The sequence below is a fragment of the Phalacrocorax aristotelis genome, chromosome 21 (genome assembly GCF_949628215.1).
Source record: "Phalacrocorax aristotelis chromosome 21, bGulAri2.1, whole genome shotgun sequence".
Lineage (NCBI taxonomy): Eukaryota > Metazoa > Chordata > Aves > Suliformes > Phalacrocoracidae > Phalacrocorax > Phalacrocorax aristotelis.
In genome coordinates this window covers 4897247-4918132 of record NC_134296.1, presented here as the reverse complement: position 1 = coordinate 4918132, position 20886 = coordinate 4897247, and the positions used below count along the sequence as shown (strand labels likewise).

The 20886-nt window shown below is 58.3% G+C and overlaps 2 protein-coding genes across 4 annotated transcripts; both read right to left on the bottom strand.

The window, feature by feature from the left end:
• Positions 1-667: 667 nt before the first annotated feature.
• Positions 668-4672, bottom strand: OPTC (opticin). Of its 3 annotated transcripts, XM_075115475.1 has the most exons (7): positions 4632-4672; positions 3374-3715; positions 2793-2928; positions 1693-1851; positions 1388-1590; positions 1146-1241; positions 668-1024 (listed from the first exon to the last, which is right to left on the bottom strand). In XM_075115475.1, the coding sequence occupies exons 2-7, from the start codon at positions 3593-3595 to the stop codon at positions 854-856; spliced, it is 987 nt and encodes a 328-aa protein (XP_074971576.1). In that variant the 5' UTR covers positions 3596-3715; positions 4632-4672; the 3' UTR covers positions 668-853. The 3 variants fall into 3 exon arrangements, with proteins under 3 accessions (XP_074971576.1, XP_074971574.1, XP_074971575.1); XM_075115473.1 differs by having other exon boundaries at positions 1388-1851; XM_075115474.1 differs by lacking the exon at positions 4632-4672 and having other exon boundaries at positions 1388-1851; positions 3374-3764.
• A 4196-nt stretch (positions 4673-8868) lies between these two features.
• PRELP (proline and arginine rich end leucine rich repeat protein) lies at positions 8869-19720 on the bottom strand. Its single transcript, XM_075115758.1, has 3 exons — positions 19419-19720; positions 11873-12824; positions 8869-9991 (listed from the first exon to the last, which is right to left on the bottom strand). Exons 2-3 carry the CDS (start codon positions 12807-12809, stop codon positions 9813-9815), a joined length of 1116 nt encoding a protein of 371 aa, XP_074971859.1. The 5' UTR covers positions 12810-12824; positions 19419-19720; the 3' UTR covers positions 8869-9812.
• Positions 19721-20886: the final 1166 nt, after the last annotated feature.

The following is a 20886-nucleotide window of genomic DNA, read 5'->3' as shown; positions in this document are numbered from 1 at the left end:
GTGATTCCTTCCTGCCGGACCTGGGGCTGTTTGGCTTGTGAGCTCCAGTGCTGCTCCAGCCTTTCTCTGCAGATGAAGCAAACCCAAGCCCAGGGACACCCTCCCTCATGCTGGAGACCCCACTTGGTACCAGGGCAGCTCCCAGTCCCAGTAGGGGTCAGGGTCCCTGAAGAGCAGGGGCCATGGGACTGCAGCAGGTCTGGGGTGAGGCGATGGAGGACTCCAGTTGCCCTGTGCTGAAATTTCCTATTGCATCCTCTTTCGGAGCACACAGGGACAGCCCAGCTGTGGCCACAGCTCACACCTGGGTGTGCAACACTCCTCCGGAGCCACACAGACCCACGCAATGGACCTGGGAACAGCTGAGGGGTCAGCCTGATCACACAGGTCAAACCTGAAGTGGCCAAAGCATCACCTCTCTGGAGCAATGCAGCTCCCGATCCCTGCCTAGGAAACCCTGAGAGCAGACACGGAGGGGTCTTCCCAAGGCCCCAGGAGGGAACTGAGAAAGATGTGGGACACAGAGACGTTCCTGTCATTGCAAACTAGCACTGTCCACAAAGCAGCTGCTGGGCTGGGGCTGGGTGAGGACATTCTGCTGCTCTCGCTGTTGAGAACAAGACACTGAATGCATTTTTAAAGTCTTCATTTTATTAGAGCTGTCCACCCCCTGCTCTGTTTGCCCCAGAACTGAGTTCACCCCTACACGGGGGCTCAGCTCACAGCAGGGTTAAATGCATCTGCCTTAACCCCATGTTATACGTGGGACAGCAGGGTCCGAGGGGGTCTGGGGTGGGGGCGTGGTGAGTCCGGGAATGCTCGCCCCTGTTTCCCAGCGTTGGGGCTGTGGGGCTCAGAAGAAGTGGCCCGTGGGCAGGCGGGGCAGGCAGAAATAGGCATTGGGGAAGAGGCTGAGGTTGATGGGGTTGCCGTCGAGGCGGATGTCCTCCAGTGCCCTGCGGATCTGGCTGTGGTCTTGGCTGTTGCAGAACGTGTCCTCGTGCATGGTCTGGATGTTGTTGTTCTGGCCAGGGAGGCAAAGGGCAAAATTAGATTGAAAAGGATGGGGAGGAGGAGGAAGAAGAAGTGGTGGTGGCCTCTGCTAGTCTCAGGTACACACAAGCCTGGGTCCAGGATCTTCTCACCTGGAGGTGCAGGGAGCGCAGGCTCTCGGGCAGGGGCACTGGGATATAGTCCAGCTGGTTATCAGACAGATGGAGAAACTGCAGCTGCTTCAGGTCCTGTGGGAAGAGGGGACAGATGAACCTCCCTGCTCCCAGCCCTGCTCTGGCCCTCTGCACCATCCCTGTTACCCCTTGGCATGGCAGGTTTGGGCTAAAACCAGCCTGGATTCATGCACTGTGTGCTGGGCAGGCTCAACACCCACCCGGAAAGCGTCAGGACGGAGTCCAGTGCTGGGGATCCTGTTGAGACGGGCATCCAGCCGGACGATGCTGTGGGGCAGCTCGGGCAGCGCCGTCAGCCTGTTCTCAGGCAGGATGAGCTCCTGCAGACTGGGGAGCAGGCGGAAGGCGTCCACGTCTGCCCAAGAGATGAAATTGCTTGTCAGGTCTATTCGCTTTAGCTTCTCTGGTGGGAGAGGAGGGAGGAGATGAACAGGGGGCCATGCAGAACTGTTTATTCCCGCCATGCCCCATTGCAGAGCCTGGCTATTCCTTTGCCTCGACGTACTCAGCCCCATGAAATCACTGGCCCGGATCACACCGATGCGGTTGAAGCGGGCATAGAGGTAGGTGGTCTCCAGCGGCAGCGGCGGGATGTGCTCCAGGTCGGCATCATCACAGTAGACGGAGGTGCCGATGCACAGGCAAAGGCGGCAGCTGGGCAGGTCTAGGGGTGCAGAGGCAACCCTTGGCATGGCACGGCATGGCACGGCTCCTCTGACCCCCAAAGTAACCCAGCATGCAGGGAGATGGGACGATGCTCTCGCCCCTCCCCATGCTGTTGGTACACGAAATCTTTAGCTCCCGGAGCTGTCACAGCCCCAGCACCTTCATCAGCAAAACAGCCCAGGGCACCTCAGCAAGGGAACAGCCAGAAACTCCCAGCCAAAAGAGTTGCTAATCAATGAAGCTGCTTAGGGCAAATTCCTCCCACGGGAGAGGGGGAGGCGTAAGGTTGCCAAACACAGCGGCATTACACCCAGGGCTCACTTGGCCCCCTTAGTTTTTCCACAGAAGAAAACAGAACAAAAGAAAAAAGTTTTGCATTGAGCAAAACACCTCTCTCGGCTGCATGAGGGTCCCGGCAAGCCGGGCAGGGGCAGCAGGAGAGGAAAAGCCATGTCCCCGCCATGCACACGCTCCCTGTCCTTTCCACCAGCGCCTGCGAGACTCAGCATCCATTAGTGGGGGAGTTCAAAGCAGCAAGGCAACAATTTCCCTTTGCCTCCTACTTAATTTGTCCCAGTCCAGAGTGACAGAAAATGAATAAAGATATTTATCCCTCGCTACAGGATTTTAATTGTCACTAATCTAATTGCTACTCTGTCCGACTGTCGCAATGCCTCTGCTCATTAAGATGTTGCTGCTTTGCTGGAGCTCGTTTCCCAGAAATGTCTCGCTGTAGCCCTCCTGCCTGCTGTGTGATAAGATGCACCCCCAACACGCCGGGCAGAGCAAATAACTGCTGCTGTCTGCTGGTGGTGAAAGGATTTGCTCCCTTTTCTCCTGAGCACCGGCCCTGCCGCCCCTGGGACATGTGGCTGCCTCCCACGGGAACCAAACCCCGCTGGGTGCACCTTTGCGCTGCACCCAGGGGTCCGCACTCACCCTGCGGGGGGACAGGCACTGGATGGATGGGGCCAGCCGTGGTTGGAGACTGCAGCTTCAGGGTTTCAGCTGGGGTGCCCACATCTGGGAGGGTCATGGGGTCCTTGGGGTGAGTAGCCAGGGTGCCAACCTCGATCTGCAAACACAGCCTGGACTTGAGGGCTGCGGTGGCCGAGGGAGTCATCCTGCTCCCTCCTGTGCAGGAGGCACGGGTCAAGGGTACTGAGTAGGTCTTATTGAAAAGCCGGTCCCTCCTTGGAGAGCTCTCTGAGCTCAGGGTTTCAGAAACGCCCCTCCCTGTTTGCCCAGAGGGATGCAGGAAGCCTCATGCCCTGGTTTCCTCCAGCGATGCTCTGGCCAGGCACTGGCAGGGGACAAGGAAGCCAGCGGGGGTCAGGGTGGGGTAAAGCCCTTCCTGCCACCAACAAGAGCAATGGAAGAGCCACCAGGACGCGTGGGCTTGTGCAGGAGGCTGGTTCTCCAGCTGTGCCCCATCTGTCCTTTGGACCAAGCCCCTTTCTTGGGATGGACCCCAGGAAGACCTGCCCTGCATACTGGCTGCTCTCCTGCATCCCACTCACCTTTGGAGCAAGGTCACCGTAGTCATAAAGTTCCTCATAGTTGCTCAGGTCAAGGATCTCACCATAGTTCTCCAATGTCAGGTCGTAGTTGTCCAGATCCAGGTTTTCGTAGAGTGCAAGCTCAGCTTTTGGCTTCTCTGCCTTCCTCCTCTCCTTGGCTGGGACAGCCCAAGCTGCCCCCAGACACAGGCTGGCAATGCCCAGCCAGGCCAGGGGTCGCATCCTGCACCCGGCTGGGGTCACCACTCCGAGGGCAGCACTGGGGACCGCGGTCCTGGGGGGCACAGGGCTCCAACAGCGCCAGCAACGCAGGGCAGGATGGGGCCAGGTGCCCTGAAATGGCTGCAAAGTGGTGAAAGCAAAGAGGGATGGGAAGGCAGGACCGGCACGTTGGCGGCAGCCAGCCCCACTCTGAAGCCGCGGTGGGGACCGTGGGGGACAAATGGCCTCCGCCCCTGGCCCCGGGGAGCATTATGCCCTTTTCTTTTCAGCCCATTTCATGCTTGGCTGCGCAGCTGTGCTGGAGAGGCCCTGCGGCCATGCTGGGCTGCCCTCCCTTCCCGGCTTTCCCAGCCCCGAGGAGGCAGCGAGGGGGTTGGGAGGTGATGAGGGGGTCGGGGGTCATGCTCCAGCCCCTCAAAGCAGTGGATGAAGATGGTCGCTGGCCCGATAAACTCAGCAGCCAAGCAGAAACAACCCCAGAAGTCCAGGCACTCTACTGCTCTCCCCTTCCTCCTACATCCAGATCCAAAGCCCTGAGATGCTTTCTCAGCCTCCAGCATCCTTGGCAAGCCAGCGCTACGGGGACTGGAGGCCACGGGGTACCTGTGACTCAAGCAGCCTCCCACCCAAGCCCGCTGTGGTCCATTCCTAAAGGGATCTTGCTCCCACCTGAAGCTGACCCCTGCAAATGGGTCCCCAGCATCCACTGCACCCTGTGCTGCATCATCGCCCACCCAGCGGGCTGCACGCCCACGTGTGTACCCACAGCAGAGCAGGCAGAGGGGCCCACCAGCCTCCCACACATCTCTCCCAGACCAAATGCAAAAGCAACGTCCCAGCTGAGCATTTTTGCACCCCAGACCAAGGATACTGCTCCCTAATTTCTGCCCGTTTCCCACAGACCAAACCTTATGAGTGCAGTTTTTTGCCCCACACACATTGCCAGCCCCCAACCCTCCCAGCCCTGCAGCTCACGCCAGCCCAGCGGGGCTCTGCTTGCTGCTGGAGGAGCAGAAAGAAGACGGCATGGACGTACCCCCGTTCCCCTCCTCCTTGGCGTGGGAGAGCCCCGTTCTGCTCCCGTGGGCCGGTGCGCTGGCTGGGGAAGGACTGCCGGGGCTTTTAATGCATGGAGAGGAGGGGGGGCTGCATGGAGGGGTCTGGCACAGCTGCTGCAGAGGGGAGAGGCAGGATGCGGCCAATCAAGCTGGCAGCCCCCCACTGGCACATTATATTGTCCCCAGGGGTGAGCCAGCCCAATGGTGGCTGTCCTCCAACAGCCCAGGCTTGTGTCTGGGGCTGTGGGGGACAGAATGGGACAGGACAGGATGGAGAGCATGCTGTGCTCCCTGCCCTGGTGTCCCCATGGGTGACAGGGACACACAGCCCTGGGCAGAGGAGACAGAGCTAGCTCCATCCCTGCCCCAACACGCCCAGGTCCTGACAAGCTACAGAGGACAAGCTGAGGCCATCCCCAGGGATGCAGGAAAGGCAAAGCACCAGGCACAGCCCCCCTTGCTGATCTGGGTTTCAGTTGCGTGGGACCGTGGAGCCGGGTGAGCCTCCCAGTGCTGGGGAGGGTGCGGGGGGACCCACTGCTCCCCAGGATTCGTCAGACTGCACAGGCCCACCCCAGCAGTAAGATGGCTGGTGATATTCAGCTCGTCCGCCCCCGCCACGTCCCGCGGGGCTCAGCGCGGCTCGCCCCTCTGCACACTGTTGCTTTGGAAACATGGGGGTGGTTTGGGGTAGGGGAGCTGACGCGGGGGGGCAGCACTGGTCCCCCCGCCGGGGAAGGATAGGAGACACCCCCCCATCTCCCCCTGCGTGCACCCATGTGCTCTGGGGCAGGGGGGCTGCTTGATACCCCCTATGTAGGGCTCAGCTTGGGGGGCCATGGCCCTGCTTCATCCTCTGGTTGGGGGGATGTCACTGCCAGGGATGTGTCCCGTGGGCTTGGGACACCCCAGGATGCATGGGGTGTGCACGACAACCCCATGGGCTCCTCGCAGCGCCGGGCAGCCTTGTGCACACACAGCCACCCACTACCGTAAAAATGTTCTTCTCTCTCGCAGGCAGATCGCAGCCCACGCGCTCACCCACCCGAGACATCGCACCCATCTGCCGGTGCCTGCTGGGCAGGTGGGGACACCCTGGCAGCCCCCCATGAGCGAGCACAGGCCTTGTCCATGTACCCGCAGCCCCCTCGCCCCCAGCCCACGGCATCCCCCCTGCCAGGACAGCCCCAGCCCTGCTCTGCACGGAGCAGAGCAAAGGGCTGCCAATAATCTTCATTAAGCCCCTCATTAGGCGGCTCGGCAGCCACCGTGACGGAGGCGATGTGGCAGCTGGGGTTGGGGGGGGTCTTATAGCTGATGGGGCGCCTCTGCTCCTTGGAGGGGCCGCAGGCACTTGTCCAGGGTTCAGTGGCTGTGTCGTGTCCCCCAACCCAAGAGCAGGGCCTTTGGTCCAGCGCAGCTGGAGGGGACCCACGTTTTGGATGGCACCTTCTGCTCCAGCTCTGGGGGTGACGGGGTGCAGCTTCTGCTCAGCAGCCCATCATGGTGGGAAATGCTGCAAAGCAAAATCCTCGGCTGGGCTGGGGCTGGTGGGGGTCCCTGGGGCAGCTGTTTTGCTGCACTACAGAAGGAGCTAATGTCTGTCTTTGTGCCCGTTTCTTCCCTTGTCCCCAGAGGCTGTGGCACCTCAGCAGCTGCAGCAAACGCCTGCATGGATGGCGTTGCCCCAAGGGTCAGCGCAAACCCTCGCTGCTCTGGCACCCACAAGTGGGGTGGGGGGGTGTGACCACCTGCTTGATTTGAGCAGTAACTCATTCTGCTCCAGACTGCCTCTTGCCATATCCAGCTGCTCCCCAGCAGGCCCACGGCTCCCTCCCCAACACTGGGAAGATCAGGATGGATTGTGCTGGGGAGCCCTTTCTTGCCCACCACCGCAGCCACACTCAGCTCCCACTGACAAGGGGTTTCCAGCCTTCCTGGTGACCCCACAACACACACAGCAAGGGAGAGTTTCCCTCACTGCCAGCCCAGGGCTCACTCCCAGCACAGCACGGCAGCTGTTTGCAGAGAGAAGAAACGAGCCCCCCTGCTTTTGCAGTGCTCGGCTCCCCCGGGAGACAGGGCTGACTTGCCTGGGGAGGCAGCGAGTGAATGCACACCCAGGAGTGCATGATTCACACCCTGAACGCAAAATACGGAGATTTTATTCCCCAGCATAAAAACAGAAGGGGAGCTCACTGCCTGAGCCTGCTCCGCACGCACACGCGCATCCCCCCCGCCAGCGTGCACGCTCCCGTGAGCGGCCCCACACCGCAGCCCATGCATTCGCACCCACGCCCACAGCCGTCCTCCCTCTCCGCTCATGATTCATGTGGGGAGAGCAGCAGCAAGAGGAGATTTTTTGAAGCTGCAGCGATGGGCAGAAGGAGAAGTTGCTGCCTACACCTGCTCTGCTCGTGTGAAAACACGCACGCACCCCGCACAACCGCAGCCCTGGGGATGGATCTGGGCTCATTGAGGTGGGTGGGAGCAATCCCTCCCCTCTGGCTGCCCCCATGCATGGCCCGGAGCCCCTCCATTCTGTCCCCTGGGGCAAACTCACCCTAGGGACTTTTGTCCAGCTTCCCTGGGAGCATGAAGGTGACGTGAGAGCAGCTCAGTCGCGTTCATGCACCCTACCCGGACATGCAGCTGCATGCAGCTATTGGCTTGTCCAAGCCAGCTTGCAGGGACAATAATGCCCATCAGCTGCAGCCACAGCCCTGGGAGCTGCGGCTGAGGTCAGGCTCTCTTAATTAGCAGGGGTGCTCATTAAGACAGGCACATGCTCCATAAGCCTGCCCACGGCTGCTTTGTTGCTGCTTGTGAGTCCAACCCAGCATCGGTTCAAGTGAGGGCACAACACAAACAGCACCCGGGCCCGTCAACCTCCCGCTGCGGGGTCCTGTGGGGTGTCCTGAGCTCCGACTGTTGGGAGAGTTGGTCCCAACAGAGGAAATTTGGTCCTGAATGAAGCGGCAGCTCCTGTGCAGTGAGGAAGATGAGGATGCATCAGAGAAAGGCAGGTCCGACCGAGGCTCCGGGTCCCTTGTGAATCACTTTATTTTCACTGCTGCAGAGAGTAGGAGTGAAAATACCATTAAGTTGAAATCAGTCGAGAACTACATATGTCTCTAGATATATCTGTACAGTCTACCAGTATATATACACATTATATATAAATATATACATAGGGTCTCCGGGTTTAAGGCTGAAACCTGTCAAACCCATTAAAGCCCACTGGAGGAAGATTTGTAGACAAGAGTTTTATCATGAAAACACAAGCCTGAATTAGCACGGGGGGGTTAATGAACCATCCAGCGCTGGGAAGAGGGGAGCACCCAGCTGGCAGGGTCATGGGGTGTTCCCAGGCTGGGGGGACCACCCCTGTCCCATCCCAGGGAGCGGGACATTGTGCCCGTCCACGCCCATCTTGGAGAAGGGTCAGTTTTGGTGGGCGAACACAAAGGAGGTAATGGCTGGATTCTTTGGTTTATTGCTTTAATGCTTTTTTCAACTGGATTTTTTCCCCCCTCTAATGCTTGGTTTAAATCCAAATCCTAAGAATCAGGAAAAAAAGCCCACAAAACCAACACCACCCCCTAAACCCGGACACCCTATATATGCAGGTACAGCTATCAAAGAGGGAAGCAATACATGTGAGAACAGGGAGAAGGGGGAATAAAAAATAGCTTTATCCAAAAGAGTAAGTCTTCCCTTTTCATTTTCTTTCCTTTGTTCTTAAAAAAAAAAATAAAAAAAAGAAAAAAAAAAAAAAGAGGCAAAATGAGTCACGTGTGTTTGGTTCAAGACAGCAACTGAGAGTAAAACTTCCAGGAGGTGGGAGTTGAGGCAGGAGGGCAGAGGGACCATGAGAGCAGAGCAGAGCTCTCCCGGATCAACCCAGCCCCGGCAGATCCCACGATTACACCCAAGTCAGCATCTGGCCCCAGGTACCTAAACACGAGGGCAAGTGTCCTGCTGGCATCGCTGCAAAGCAGCTGGCTCTGCTCTGCGCCGCGGGGTGCCGTGCCCAGGGCAGGCTGCTGGCGTCGGGGTCCCGCAGGCTGTGGGTGCTGCCCGCGCCGGCGAGGGCAGGCTTTGGCTGGAAGCAGCGGAGCGCGGCCGCCGTGCTGAGCCCTGCCCCGCCGCAGCACGGGGCGGGGTGCCGGGGGGGCGCCGCGGAGCCTGGGAGGGATGGATGAAAGCCGGCGAGGGGGCTGGTGTTGTGAAGGTGGGTGCGTGGTGTGTTGCTGCGGGAAAAGCGCAACCCACATGGGGACAGGGGAGCCCAGCTCCGACCGCAGGAGCCGACCTCCCTCCCTACTCCCTCCTGCCAAATTCACACCACCATGAGGGAATAAGCCCCTTGGCCTGGAGAGCAATGCGGAGCCGAGGCCGAAGCCCCCCAGGAGGGCCCAGGTGAGAGGAGCGTGTCCCTCGCCCGGGGCCCTGGGACGTGGCTCCGGCCACGAGGTGTCGTTGCCGGTCCTGCCGGCCAGCGCCAGACCCCGCCACCCTCCGCCTGCACGGGTCCCGCTCCCCCGGCCACCCGCACGCCAGGCTGGCGTCACCCCGCGCCCCCAGGCTGCAGGGGGGCCATCGGCACCCTGGGCACACCAGCCCAGGGCAGCCCTGCTCCGCCCCTGTCCTGAGGATTTCTCCCCAGGGACATCACGGGCTCTCCGGGTGCAGCCACCCGGAGCGATGATACGACCCAGGCCCTGCAGCGAAGTGGCCCCTGGGCTCCCTTGTCAGCTCCATTCGGAGATGGTTTTGGCTAGAACCGAATCCAGCCTCCTGAAGCTCTGCTGGGTGGAAGGGGAGGGGCAGAGCCAGCTCCAGGGCTGGCCTGGGGCGAGGGCAGAGAAGGCAGGGCCCGCAGGCAGGGAGCTGGGGCGAGCGTGGCAGCCACCCCGGGCTGATGCTGTGACCCGGGCTGGCTGCTGTGACCCGGTGCTGCCCTGCACACAGAGGATGCACATGCCACGTGTGGCCGTGGCCGCTGCAGGGGAGGAAAGGCGGAAAGGCGGGAGAGATGGAGGCAGGGTGTGAGCAGGGGGAGAGAGAGGCAAAGAGGGTCCCATGTGTCAAACACCGACGAGGGTCAAGTCTCTGTGCAAAGCCATGTCCTGGGAGAGGTGCGCTGCAGGGCAGGGTTAGAAAACCACGGACTGCAGGAGGCGGAAACACATCATCAGGTCCAAGGGGATGGGGGGCTTCAGGAGGTTCCCATCCAGCCGCAGGTACCGGAGCCGGGGCACGCTGTCCAGGTCAGAGGGGGAGAAGTCCTGGATGGACATCAGCGAGGTGGGGCAGATCTGCGTCCCGTTGATTTCTGCAGGGAGGGGAGGAAAAGCAGGACGCAGGTTAGAGGAAAGGGAAGATAGAGAGGGATGCTACACAACCCCCTCCCTGCCTGCCTGTTGAACCCCAGAATGGGGTTGCTTTGCTACCGCGGGGGAGAATCCCCAGCCTCTCCCAGAAGACAGCACAGCCCCAGTGAGAAGAAATCTTGCTTTTGTTCAGAAATGAAGTAGGTCACATTCAGCCAAAGCACAGTAAGGGATGCAGTGTCATTTGAGAGAGAAAAGGGATTATTTCAGACATGAAACCTGCCAAGGAGCCCTAAGCCTTCAAAAAAAAAAAACAAACCATCAAGGAGACATGCTCCAGCACCGTTTTGCTGAAGATAACATCAATAACCGGCTCGTCGCTCGCTTCTGGATTTCCACGTGTTTCTCCCCACCCCAGGGCCTGCATTACGGAAAATAAACCTGGGGATTCTCGTGTCGTTACCCAATTCCTGGAACTGAAACCTTATAAAAGCTGGGTAAAATAGACAAAAAAAAAAAAAAAAAAAGAGCTGGGACATGATGCGCATGGTGACACGGGCATCTCTCCATGGAAAGCCCTAGCAGGACCTGGGTACCACTGTGTGTGAAGCCAGCAGCAGTCGCCACCTTTGGCCAAAGTCCCCATTGGCTCCAGTTTGGTGGTGTTTAAATAAAATGCAGATTAACCAGCATTTGAACCAGACATATGTCACCACATCACCATCCCCTGGGAACCGACTCCGGTGACCCCATGAGAGAAGGGATGTGGCTTTGTGAGGGTTTTGTCCATCTTGATGGGCATCCCTGTGGCATCCCATAACCCTATCAGTGCTTGCCTGCAAAGAGCAGCTTTCTTGCTTATCCCTTCCTGGCTCATGTTCAGTGCCCTGTTTGGGCAGGAGCCGGCCTGCTAAAGCTGCTCTGCGATTTTGCAACCCCTCTTTGGCAGTGGACCACCCTCACATACAGAGCCACGCGCCATCGCTGCACAATAAACACCGCAGTGTGGAAGCGCTTGTGTCGCACCACTTGTGGGGACCAGTGTCCTGCCCAGCAGCTGCTTCATGGGCAAGTAGTGCCCTGGGTGGGCCCTGCAGCCCCCATACACCCCACCGCAGCCAGAAATAGAAGAGCCAAGCATGTTTTTCCTGGTGCACATGGAGGGTTTCTGGCAGGAGCACCGCATTCTTGGTTCCCCATGGATAGCAAGGACGGCAGGTTGCTGAACCTCTAATAGCAGAAACATCTGGGGTGACCAGGAATGGGTCTCTTCTTCTCGAATGTGCTAGCTATGTTTACATATTTCACAGGCCAGCACCTCTCCCATGAAATTGCTGTGCTTTGCCTGGAACGGTGTGAAACTGCCCCAGTTGGTGCCAAGGCAACCTCCATCACAGCCTTGTTCTCCCTGTTCCTTCCTCTGCGAGGCTCAGCTCAAGAGCTAAGCTGGGTTATTTCTAACCATCTTGACTGCGTATTTGGCATCTGTTCTTAAAATATGTGCACAGACTCTCCTTTTTAAATATCCCTATTTCTGAGCCCTGCTGGGGAAGTAACTATTTAGATGGCAGGTGGCCCCAAGGAAGAGCTGCCCATGACAATGAACAAGAAGAGCCCTGCAGCACCAGGGGGAATTCAGTCCTGCTCCTCAGCTACCACCCTAATCCTCAGGCCATCCTTCCCCACATGCAAATCCATCCTCCTTAGGGCCTTGTTCACCTACAAAGAGCCCACAGCTCATCTCCCCATTGCAGCCGCCTTTGAAGAGTTCACATCCCACTAGGTGAAAAAGGCCTTTTTTCAGTGAAACACTTGCCATCCCCAAGCCCATCTGCTCCCCCACAGACCTCGCCGTGGCCTCCCGAGCGGCCAGGCCAACTCACTTTCAATGGAGTTGTTATTCAGGTAGAGGTGCTCCAGCTTGGGGCTGATGAAAGGGACGTTGGTGAGCTTGTTGTGGGCCAGGTGCAACACCAGCAAGTTGGTGAGGTTGAAGGAGTTCTTGGGCAGCCCCTTGTCAGAGATCTGGTTGTAGTTGAGCCGGATGAATGCCAGGTTGGGGAACTCCTTGAAGTAGTCACTGGGGATGTCTTCAATGTTGTTCCTGTCCAGGAAGAGCTGGTGAATGGCACTGGGCACCCCGGGAGGCATTTTCCTCAGGATGTTGTGGGCGAGGTTGAGTTGCATGAGGTTCTTGAGTCCCTTGAAGGTGTTTTTGTTGAAGACCCCATCACTTAGCTTGTTGTGGTGCAGGTCCAAGAGTACCAGGTTCTCCAGCTTGTTGAAGACACCAGCAGGGATCTTGGAGATCTGGTTCCTGCTCAGACGCAGCTGCTCCAGGTTGGGTGGCAGGAAGGCAGGCACCTCCTTGAGCTGGTTCTTCTCCATGTAGAGGAAGATGAGGTTTTCCAGCTTCTCCAGTACCCGCCTGTCCACCTTCCGGATGCGATTGTTGTCTAGGTTGACCCATTTCAGTCCTGTGGCATTCCTGAAGGACTCCTCCGGGAGGTCGTCGATGAAGTTGTTCTGGAGGTAGAGGTAGTGGATGCGGGATGGGATGATGGGGACCTTCCGCAGGTTGCGGCTGTCACAGTAGAGGGCGGAGGGGAAGTCTGGGGGACAGTAGCATTCTCGGGGACAGTCAGGGAAGATAGAGGGGGGACCCGGTGGCAGGGGTGGAGGCAGCTCTGTGGGCTCGACGGGCTCAACAAACTCAGGAGGTGGGCGGGTGGGTTTCCGGGGAGGCTTCCTCCGCTGTCCACTCACCTCCGAGATCAGCACAAGAACAAGTGGGAGAAGCAATCTGAAGGCCACCTTCATGGTCCAGATGTTTCCCTGAGGGAGGCAACAAGAAGAGGTGGTTAGGAAGTGCCTGATTTAGGTACTGCATCATCTCCCATCTCCATCATCACTGCAGTCTCTGACAGGCAGGAATTTACCCCACATCTCTGCCAATAACCTGCTATTTTCTCTCCTTCCCCTTGGAAGTTATCTTTAAATCCAACCCCTCTCTAGAGCGTGAGTCACTGAGATCCCCTCTCTCTGGCTCAGCTCTATGCCATGGGGGGGAAGGGTTGGGTTTTTTTTCATTTGGTTTGGGGTGTTTTTGGCATTCTACCCGCAGCACTGCCCTGCAGAGCCTGGACCCCCCCTCAGGACCCCCAACACTGCGGTTTCCTCTCCCCAAGCAATGGATTGCCCCTTCAGAGGCCTTGATGGATTAGGCTTAATTTTGCACTTGAGCCAAAAAATCAATGATTCAGTAGTAGAAAATTGGCAAAGCAACACTATCAGGAGGCCAGCAGCAGTTCGCAGGACAGCAAAGATGGATGGCCCTGTGCTTCAGGGACAAGGCTTTACTGCAGGACAGGCCATTTTCAAGGCTGTGTGATAAAAAGGGCATTTGCAAGATTACGCATGGGCAATACCGAAGGTGTTCAGTTACACGGCTTCCTGCGCTGCCCAAATAACCAATCCGTCACCTCCAGTCCCACTTCAGGGTGCTGGGCTGGGATGGTTATTTAGGGAGAGTGCCCAGTAGAAGCAGGACATCTGGAGGGATCGGGCGAGGTCTCTACTTTCCCCTAGCAAGAGAGTTTCTCCTGGACACCAGCCCAACACCTTACACATATCACCTCTCCCTCTTCTCTGGGTCATCATCAAGCCCATGATGGCTGCCTGTCCCATCTCTGCCCTCCCTGTTTCTGCCTGGAACAGCAACAATCAGCTTTGCAAGACTGTTGCTGGTAGCTCTCCAGCTGATGCCTTAGAGGATGGAGGGATCCAGCCTGTTGCAGACAAGCTCCCCAGAAAGCCCCGTGCAGAAGGTGCTTTGGATGCTCCAACACTCCCCGGGGCCAGCTGGAGAAGAGCAGTCTGTGGGCTTCTTGGGCAGATACCTCGGGGTGTTCGCCAGGCTTTTCCCAGCAGCATTTGTCACCCCAGCAGGAACAGAGCCGAGCTGGATGCACGGTGAGGCAGATGGAGGAGCTCAGCAGAGGCAGGGTGGAAAAGAGAATCAAGTGAAATGAGACAGGGAAGAAAATCAGGAGGCTCAGAGGAAGATGGATGTTGTGGGGAAATGGAGCATCTGCTGCAGAGCCAGTGCTTGCTGGGATGGGAGCATGGGGCAGGAGCCCTTGGTGTTGCTGGAGCCGGTGATGCTGATGCTGGAGAGAAATCAGGCTCTCCCAGCTCATTGCTCTCTCCCATGCAACACGATGGACTTGAGCTTGCAGCTCGCTGGGGCACAGCACTGCTCTCATGCCTGGGGGGGTCACTGGCAACACGGGCACAGCCAGCCCCTCTCAGCTCAGCGTGCCTGGTGGGAGCTGCAAACAGGCAGGGCTGAGCTGGGCACATCGCATTTGCCTTCAGGCAGCAGCAGGGAAACGTCCCCAGCTCTCATCCGACCAGCAAGCAGCACAGACAGACATTGCCGGTGTAGCCCCCTGCCACACCAGCCGCCTTCTGCTTACAGCTTCGCACCAGCCCGCATCCCACCCAGGGATGCCCTTAAGGCCCCTCGATGGGCCGCTGCTCCCAGGGCTGTGCCAGCCCGGCTCACTTTGAAGTGATCCCACGCATTCCTGGGGCTCAAAGTAATTGACTTTCTCCAAGAAAAGATTCCTGTTCTCACCCCCCTCCAGGCCCAGCCTGTTACTTTCCTTTTTGCCTTGCTCAGCTCCCATCTGGCTCTGTTTAACCCTACAAGCCTCACATGCCTGCTGTTTTCAATCAGAGCTCTGGCATCTTGCTGGGGGAAGGGAGGAATGGGGGAAGAGCAACGGGGCCCAATTGCTGCCAGATATTCAGCTCAGCAGTGCTGCAGTAAGTCCCCTTTGGGGATGTACGTGCGTGCTTCTGTGTTGTAAGAGTTCAGATTCAAGAGCGGGCTGCAGAGAACGGACAAATTCGTGACGGGGAGCTGCTCTACGTGCAGTCCCCTCCCTGGCCCTGCAGCACCATGCTCCTTTCCCAGCCACATCCCTCCTTGCACTTGGCTCTCCCCCCACCTTGTCCCAAACCTTTCCATGGGATTTTGCCAAAGCTCCAAAACTCAGACCTGGATTTTAACACCCTCAACGCTTGGGGGAGCGGTGGGGGTGGAGGTCTGCATTTGGCCCATTGCAGAGGGAGGAGGCAGCTGGGACACGATACTCCAGCCAGTACATGCTGTGATCTGGGCATTCAGCTCCTTCATCTCCCAGAGCGATGCTCAGCTCGGGCCACCCGGCAGCCACCCCAGGCAATGTCACAAGGAGAGTGGGGAACAGGGCAGAGCTGTCACCCCGTTGGCCTTGGGAGCTGGCTGAGCTCTCAATCCTTCCAGGAATGAACTGACGCTGCACAGCCTGTGCCATCCGCTCTGCATGAGGCTTTAACGCTGCGGATGTTTAGGGACTCAGCATATAGCAGAAAGAGTCAGCAAGCCAGAAATTCAGGCTGGAGAGCGGCAGCATCATGTGGCATTTGTCAGCACAGAAGGAAAGCGTCAGGAGGCAGACGCAGCCCCTTTTATCCGCTGTACCGCCTGCAACCTGCTGCCACATCCCCATGGGGACTGCCACAGCCCCTCTGCCCATCGCAGCCAGCCAGAGCCAGCACTGCCATGGCCCTTCTCTGCTGCCAGTCCCCACCAGCCTCTCCCTTCGAGGCTGCAGCTCGCCACGGAGGCTCTGCCCACCGCTCCTCAGCCTGCTCGGGCAAAGCAGGACCCACTTCCAAGCAGTCTGCGGGAAACCAGCTCACAGCCAGCAGTACCCACAACAGCCCTACATCCAGAATAATGTCCTCAACGGGGCCACAGCCAGGCTTTTTGCAACAAGCCTGGGGCCACCACAAGCTTTACAATTGCCTCCAACACGCTGGAAGGTTCAAAGCCAGCCCTCCTTGGAGCTGACATAGTCAGCAGTCTGTTCTCCATCCAGTTTCATGCAGTTGAACTTACTGGCGTGAACGCAAAAACCCAGATTTCAAAATCCCACACCCTGATTCTGCACGAGCCCCGGCTGCCGAGGCCACGGCCAGAGCCCCGGCTCAGCGCCTGCTCTGCAAATGCCACCACTCGACCTTTCTCACCACTCCCTGACAGACAGGACAGCTTGGATCGTGGGTACCCACAAGGAATCCATGCAGCTGGAATAAAGTTAAATCATGAAGCAATGAATGCATTCAGGAAACCAACTGCCTGGTGTGGAGAAAAGGCTCAATTCGTGGAAAAAAAAACTGTTCTGACACCTCCTGAGCAGCTTGGCCTGGGTGCAAGACTAAGGCACCCAACAGATGCCAGCCCAAGGTTTTTCCCAGAAGAAGGCAGCTGCTCCCTCAGTCATCCCATTACAATTGATAAAAATTCTTCACAACAGCTGGAAATTCCAGCCCCGAATGCCACTGGTGTTTGCTTTCCAAATAGTTTATCTTCGCTGCATCTCACTAAGGCAGTGCTCACTGCCAGCCCCGAGGCTGGTGCCAAGGGCAGGCAAAAATCACAATCTCTGGGACAAGAGCGAGCTATGTAAAGGTTACAGGGGGACTTCTTGCGAGCAGAAGCCCCGACGCTCTCCCTTGGGTGCCTCCTGCCCTCCCCACCTCCCCTCGCAGCAGTTAGACACACAGAAAGCAGCAGCTGGCTCTGGATAGTTACCACCGATGCATCGGGGACCCCTGTTCCTGTGGAGGGGCTGGGAGGGATAAAGGGAGCTTTTTAACTTTGGGAGGAGAAGGGAAAGACTAGGTGGCTGGACCAGGGATCCTTTCCAGCCCATTACCCACAACTCTGCTAGCCCCCTTCACAGCTTTTCTACTGGGACCCCCAATTCCCATCATCCCTGCAGCCCCCAGGCTGGAAAAATGCCCCCACCCAGCCTGGGAACCTGCACATTGGAGCAGAACAAGGAGGACAAGCTAAAAATAACCAAAAGGAGCCAGCAAAGCTCCCTCGTTGGCTTCCCTCGTGTCCAACCACCACTAACAGCCCGTTCACGTCTTTGCAAGAGTCTATGTCCGATCAGCTGTAACTGAACAGGGAGCTCTTTATCCAGCGGCGCTGGAGAGCTGGGAATGGTGGAAAAGGACTAAATAGAGCCCAAGCCTGTCCTTGGAGGGGAGGGCAGTCACGCTGTCACCCAGGCATCCCCAGGGTCCCCTGGGGAGAAGAGCCCTGATGCAACAACCCACTCTTCTCGCCCTTTCCCAGCACTTTCCCAGCGTGAAGCGGAGCCGCAGGCAGCCTGCTTGGCTGGGGCTGGAGCCAGCACACAGCCGAGGCAGCGGCTCTGCTCCCGCTTCATTTCTTCTTGCTGGGATAGCGCTGTCTCCATGCAGGGGATAGGTATCGCAGAAGACTGCCAGAGATCAGCTCAGACACACTTCTAGGCTCTCAAGCAATGCTTTTGGGCTCAGCCCTAGGATTGCAAGACACAGGGCTGGCAATGCATGGCTCCTGCATCCCTCTGCATGCCAAGAGTATTTCCTCACTGTACCACAGCCACCACTCATTGCAAAGGTCTCATCGTATTCACTGCTTCCTCCAGCAACCTCCTCCCACAGCGGGGTCTGTGGGAAGGCAGCACTGGCAGAAAACACCTCTCTGCTGCCTTCTCCATGTCAGCAATTCCTCCCTCGCTGCATGTCCCGACCCTTCCCAGGGCTGCTCCTGCCTCAACCCGCCCGCAGATCTCTCTGCCACACACGTTGGAACTGGCTGGACACAGGCAAAAGCAAATCATGGGAGAAAATGTTACCAAACTGACTACAGTCCAGCCCCCAAGCCTGCCCTCCGTGCGTGCCCTGCTCCCCTCCAAGCAGATACCTTGCGGTGGTCCCCCCAGCTCGACTTTCTCCATGGGTGGGAAGCTGCTCTGATGCCTTATCAGCTGCTGCTGCCTCATCCCTCCCCTCCAGCCTCTTCCTGAGGGCAGAGGAAACCTCCCACAGCTGCACTTTAATCTCTCCCCAGGTGAAAACACTCGGCCTCTCGCCCCCCCTTCCCCAGGGGAGCAGGGATACCCAGCACCCTGCATTTCTGCTCCGTGCTGCCTGTCCCAGGCTGGCCGAGGAACGGGTGCTTCCCAGGAGGCAGCTCCGGCAGCTTGCGTGATGCCGTCGGCAGAGCACCACATAAGGAAGGCCCATGATCGCAGGCTCCTAGGAAAGTTTCCAAGCCCTCATGTGCAACATGCTTTGCGTTCAGCTGCCAAGGGGATGAATTTCCACTTTCTGCCCTGTAGATGTTTTTCCTAAAACTCTCAAACAGAGTGGGAAGGGCAGGTTTGGGGTGAGTCTCTTCCATGAAACGAATCCCTTTCCCCAGGACTTCAACAAACACTGCTGCCCTGTTGCTTCCTCCCATCATCTCCTGCCTCTGCCGGAGAAGAGACAAAGAGCCAGCTCCAAATGGGACCCATGCCACAATTTGCCCCTCGGTGAGGTGCAAGGAGGGGGCTGCACCTCTCTGCCTGCCTGGAGTGGAGCTGGCTCAAATATCCGTGACTGAGGCAGCAAAAGTGGTGTTACATGCTCTGGGAATGGGCTACAGGATCCAGGCACAGCTCTGCCTGCCGGGCAGGAAAGCTGGGCTTTACCACCTAAATTTTGGGCAGAAAACCAGCTTGCTGAAAATTGCTGCTGGGGTGCTGTTCAGCTGCTCTCTCTCACCTCGCTCTCAAAGCAGCGCGATGCTGCTCCCTCACTCCGGCACAGGGGCGAGGGGCTACACGCAGCCCCCCTCCCACGGGACCAGCACCCCGCAGCCCCCCCAGCCATTTTCCCAGCCCTTCTGCAGATCCAGCTGTAAACCAGGAGCCTGCTGCGCTCTGCACAGGGAAGGCATGGTGACCCGACGCTACTGGAGGCTCCCTGGTAGCAGACCTGGCTCCGGAGGTGTCTGCTCCCCTCTCAGCCTATCCCGCTCCTTGCGTGCTTCCCCCTCTGCTTTCTGAGGCAGGGGTCTGCCCTGGGCACGGCTCGGGCTGTGCAGCCCCCCCAGCTCTCCCAGCTCTGCCTCCCCGTCTGCAGAGTCAGAGCCAAGCGTGCGTGGGGTTCTGAGCATGTGAGAGCACAGGTCGGTGTGGGGGGGATACAAGGGGGTCTTCACTCACCCCCGCAGAAAGCGACTGGCAGCAGCTGCAATGCTATCACACACAGGACTTTCCTCTGATTTTGCAGCCCCAAGTTCCCCCCGCTCCACCCCAGCAAACCCCATGCCGAGAAACACTCTTGCGAAGAGAGAAAAAGGAAGGAACAAAGACTCCAGCTGCTGAAGAACAGAAAAACCAACCAGAGGAGAGAAAAGAAAGGAAGAGCAGATGCTGCTTGGCATGTAAGGGAGGCTGGAGAGGGCAGGAGCATCGTGGACCCACTGGTCCTGGGTTGGAGGGACAGGCAAGGCGAGAAGAGCCTGGGGGAAAGCACCTGCCCACACCTTACCTGTGTGCACCTCTCCCTCCTCCTGCCTCTTATTAATCCTCAAGACAAGTTTCTCTCTGGCTGCCTCCCTCCTCCTCCTCCTCCTCCTCTCGGCACCACCACGAGTGAGCCTCGGCCGAGCGCGGGGGTTTTGTTCCTGGGATCCGCTGGCTGAGGGTGGGTGGGAGCGCGGGAGGCGGAGGGCTGGGACAGAGGCACGATGACAACAATAACGTCTTTATCTGGCAGCCAAGCGCTGCGGGCTCTGCCGCGCACACATGGCCTGCCTGCCGGAGGGCTGGCGTTTAATAACAATTCCTTCTGCTGCGGAGGCTGCTCGGAGCCCGTGTTTAAAAACAAAGCTAATTAATAATTTAAATAAGCCCTTCCCTTGCCACGGCCCCTGTTGCAGGAGCACGTGTTTGGGACGGCGCTTTCCAGCAACACGGCTGAATCGCAACAGGGGTGCAGAGCACGGGGGCTCAGTGTGTCACCAGCCAGCCTGTCCCCGGGGCTGTCCCACCGAGGACCCCCACCTGCACAGAGTGACTTCCAGTTGCCCCCCATCCCTGCTGAAGAAGCCAGCCCTGTGTTGGGCTCTCTGCTCCTGCCTAGCAGATGGTACTGTAAAACATGATGCAGGGTTCATTCACTCCCAGCTGGTGATAAGCTTTAATTTAAACCCTGATGGCACTTAATAAAGAGAAAGGAGGGGAGCTGTGGCGGTGCTGTGCAGCTGAGTGGGCCACTGGCAGGCGGCCACTGGGTTTTGCCCGGAGCCTCAGCCAGGTCCCAGGCTGGAAAACACTGAGGGAACATGGCCAAGGGACCCCTGGGGCTCCTGGGTGCCTGCTGGGACAGGCGTGTCTGTGGATGCTCGGGGTGGACATCTCTGCTCCAAGGAGTTCAGAGGCAGCCTGGGGCCTGTTGCGTAGTCACAGCTCTCAGACACATCCGAGGCACGAGTGAGGAGTCCGGGGGTGGGCACAGCAGCCATAGGGATCTCCCTCCGTCAGGCATCCCTGACCCAGGCATCCCTGGGATGCGGGATTCAGGGGTCCTCTCCCTCCCATGAGCCATCCCTCTCCAACCAAGCTGATCTGCATTGGGGCCAGGAAACCTCAGCTGCTTTGGCTCACTGAAAACCCAGCCCAAACCCTACTGGAGCCCAGCAGCCCTCCTGGAGGGTCCAGTCCTGCACTCCCACACTCAGCAGACGGTGGCTACCACCAGCGGGTTCAAACAGCCAAAATCAGAGCCTCCCCCAAAGTTCCCACCCCAGACTCCCCGCAACCTTTGAATGCATTTGTTCCCAACACAGTACGCTTCCCCTTACCCCAAAACCAGAGTATTTGTGGTGAGTGCTGCTCACTGACTGCTGGGAATGGGATGGTCCGAGGGCACAGCCCTCACCCTGCAGCGAGCTCGGGCACTTGGATGCCTCAAACCAGCAGGTAGCTGGAGTGCAAGCCAGGAAAAGGAACGGAGA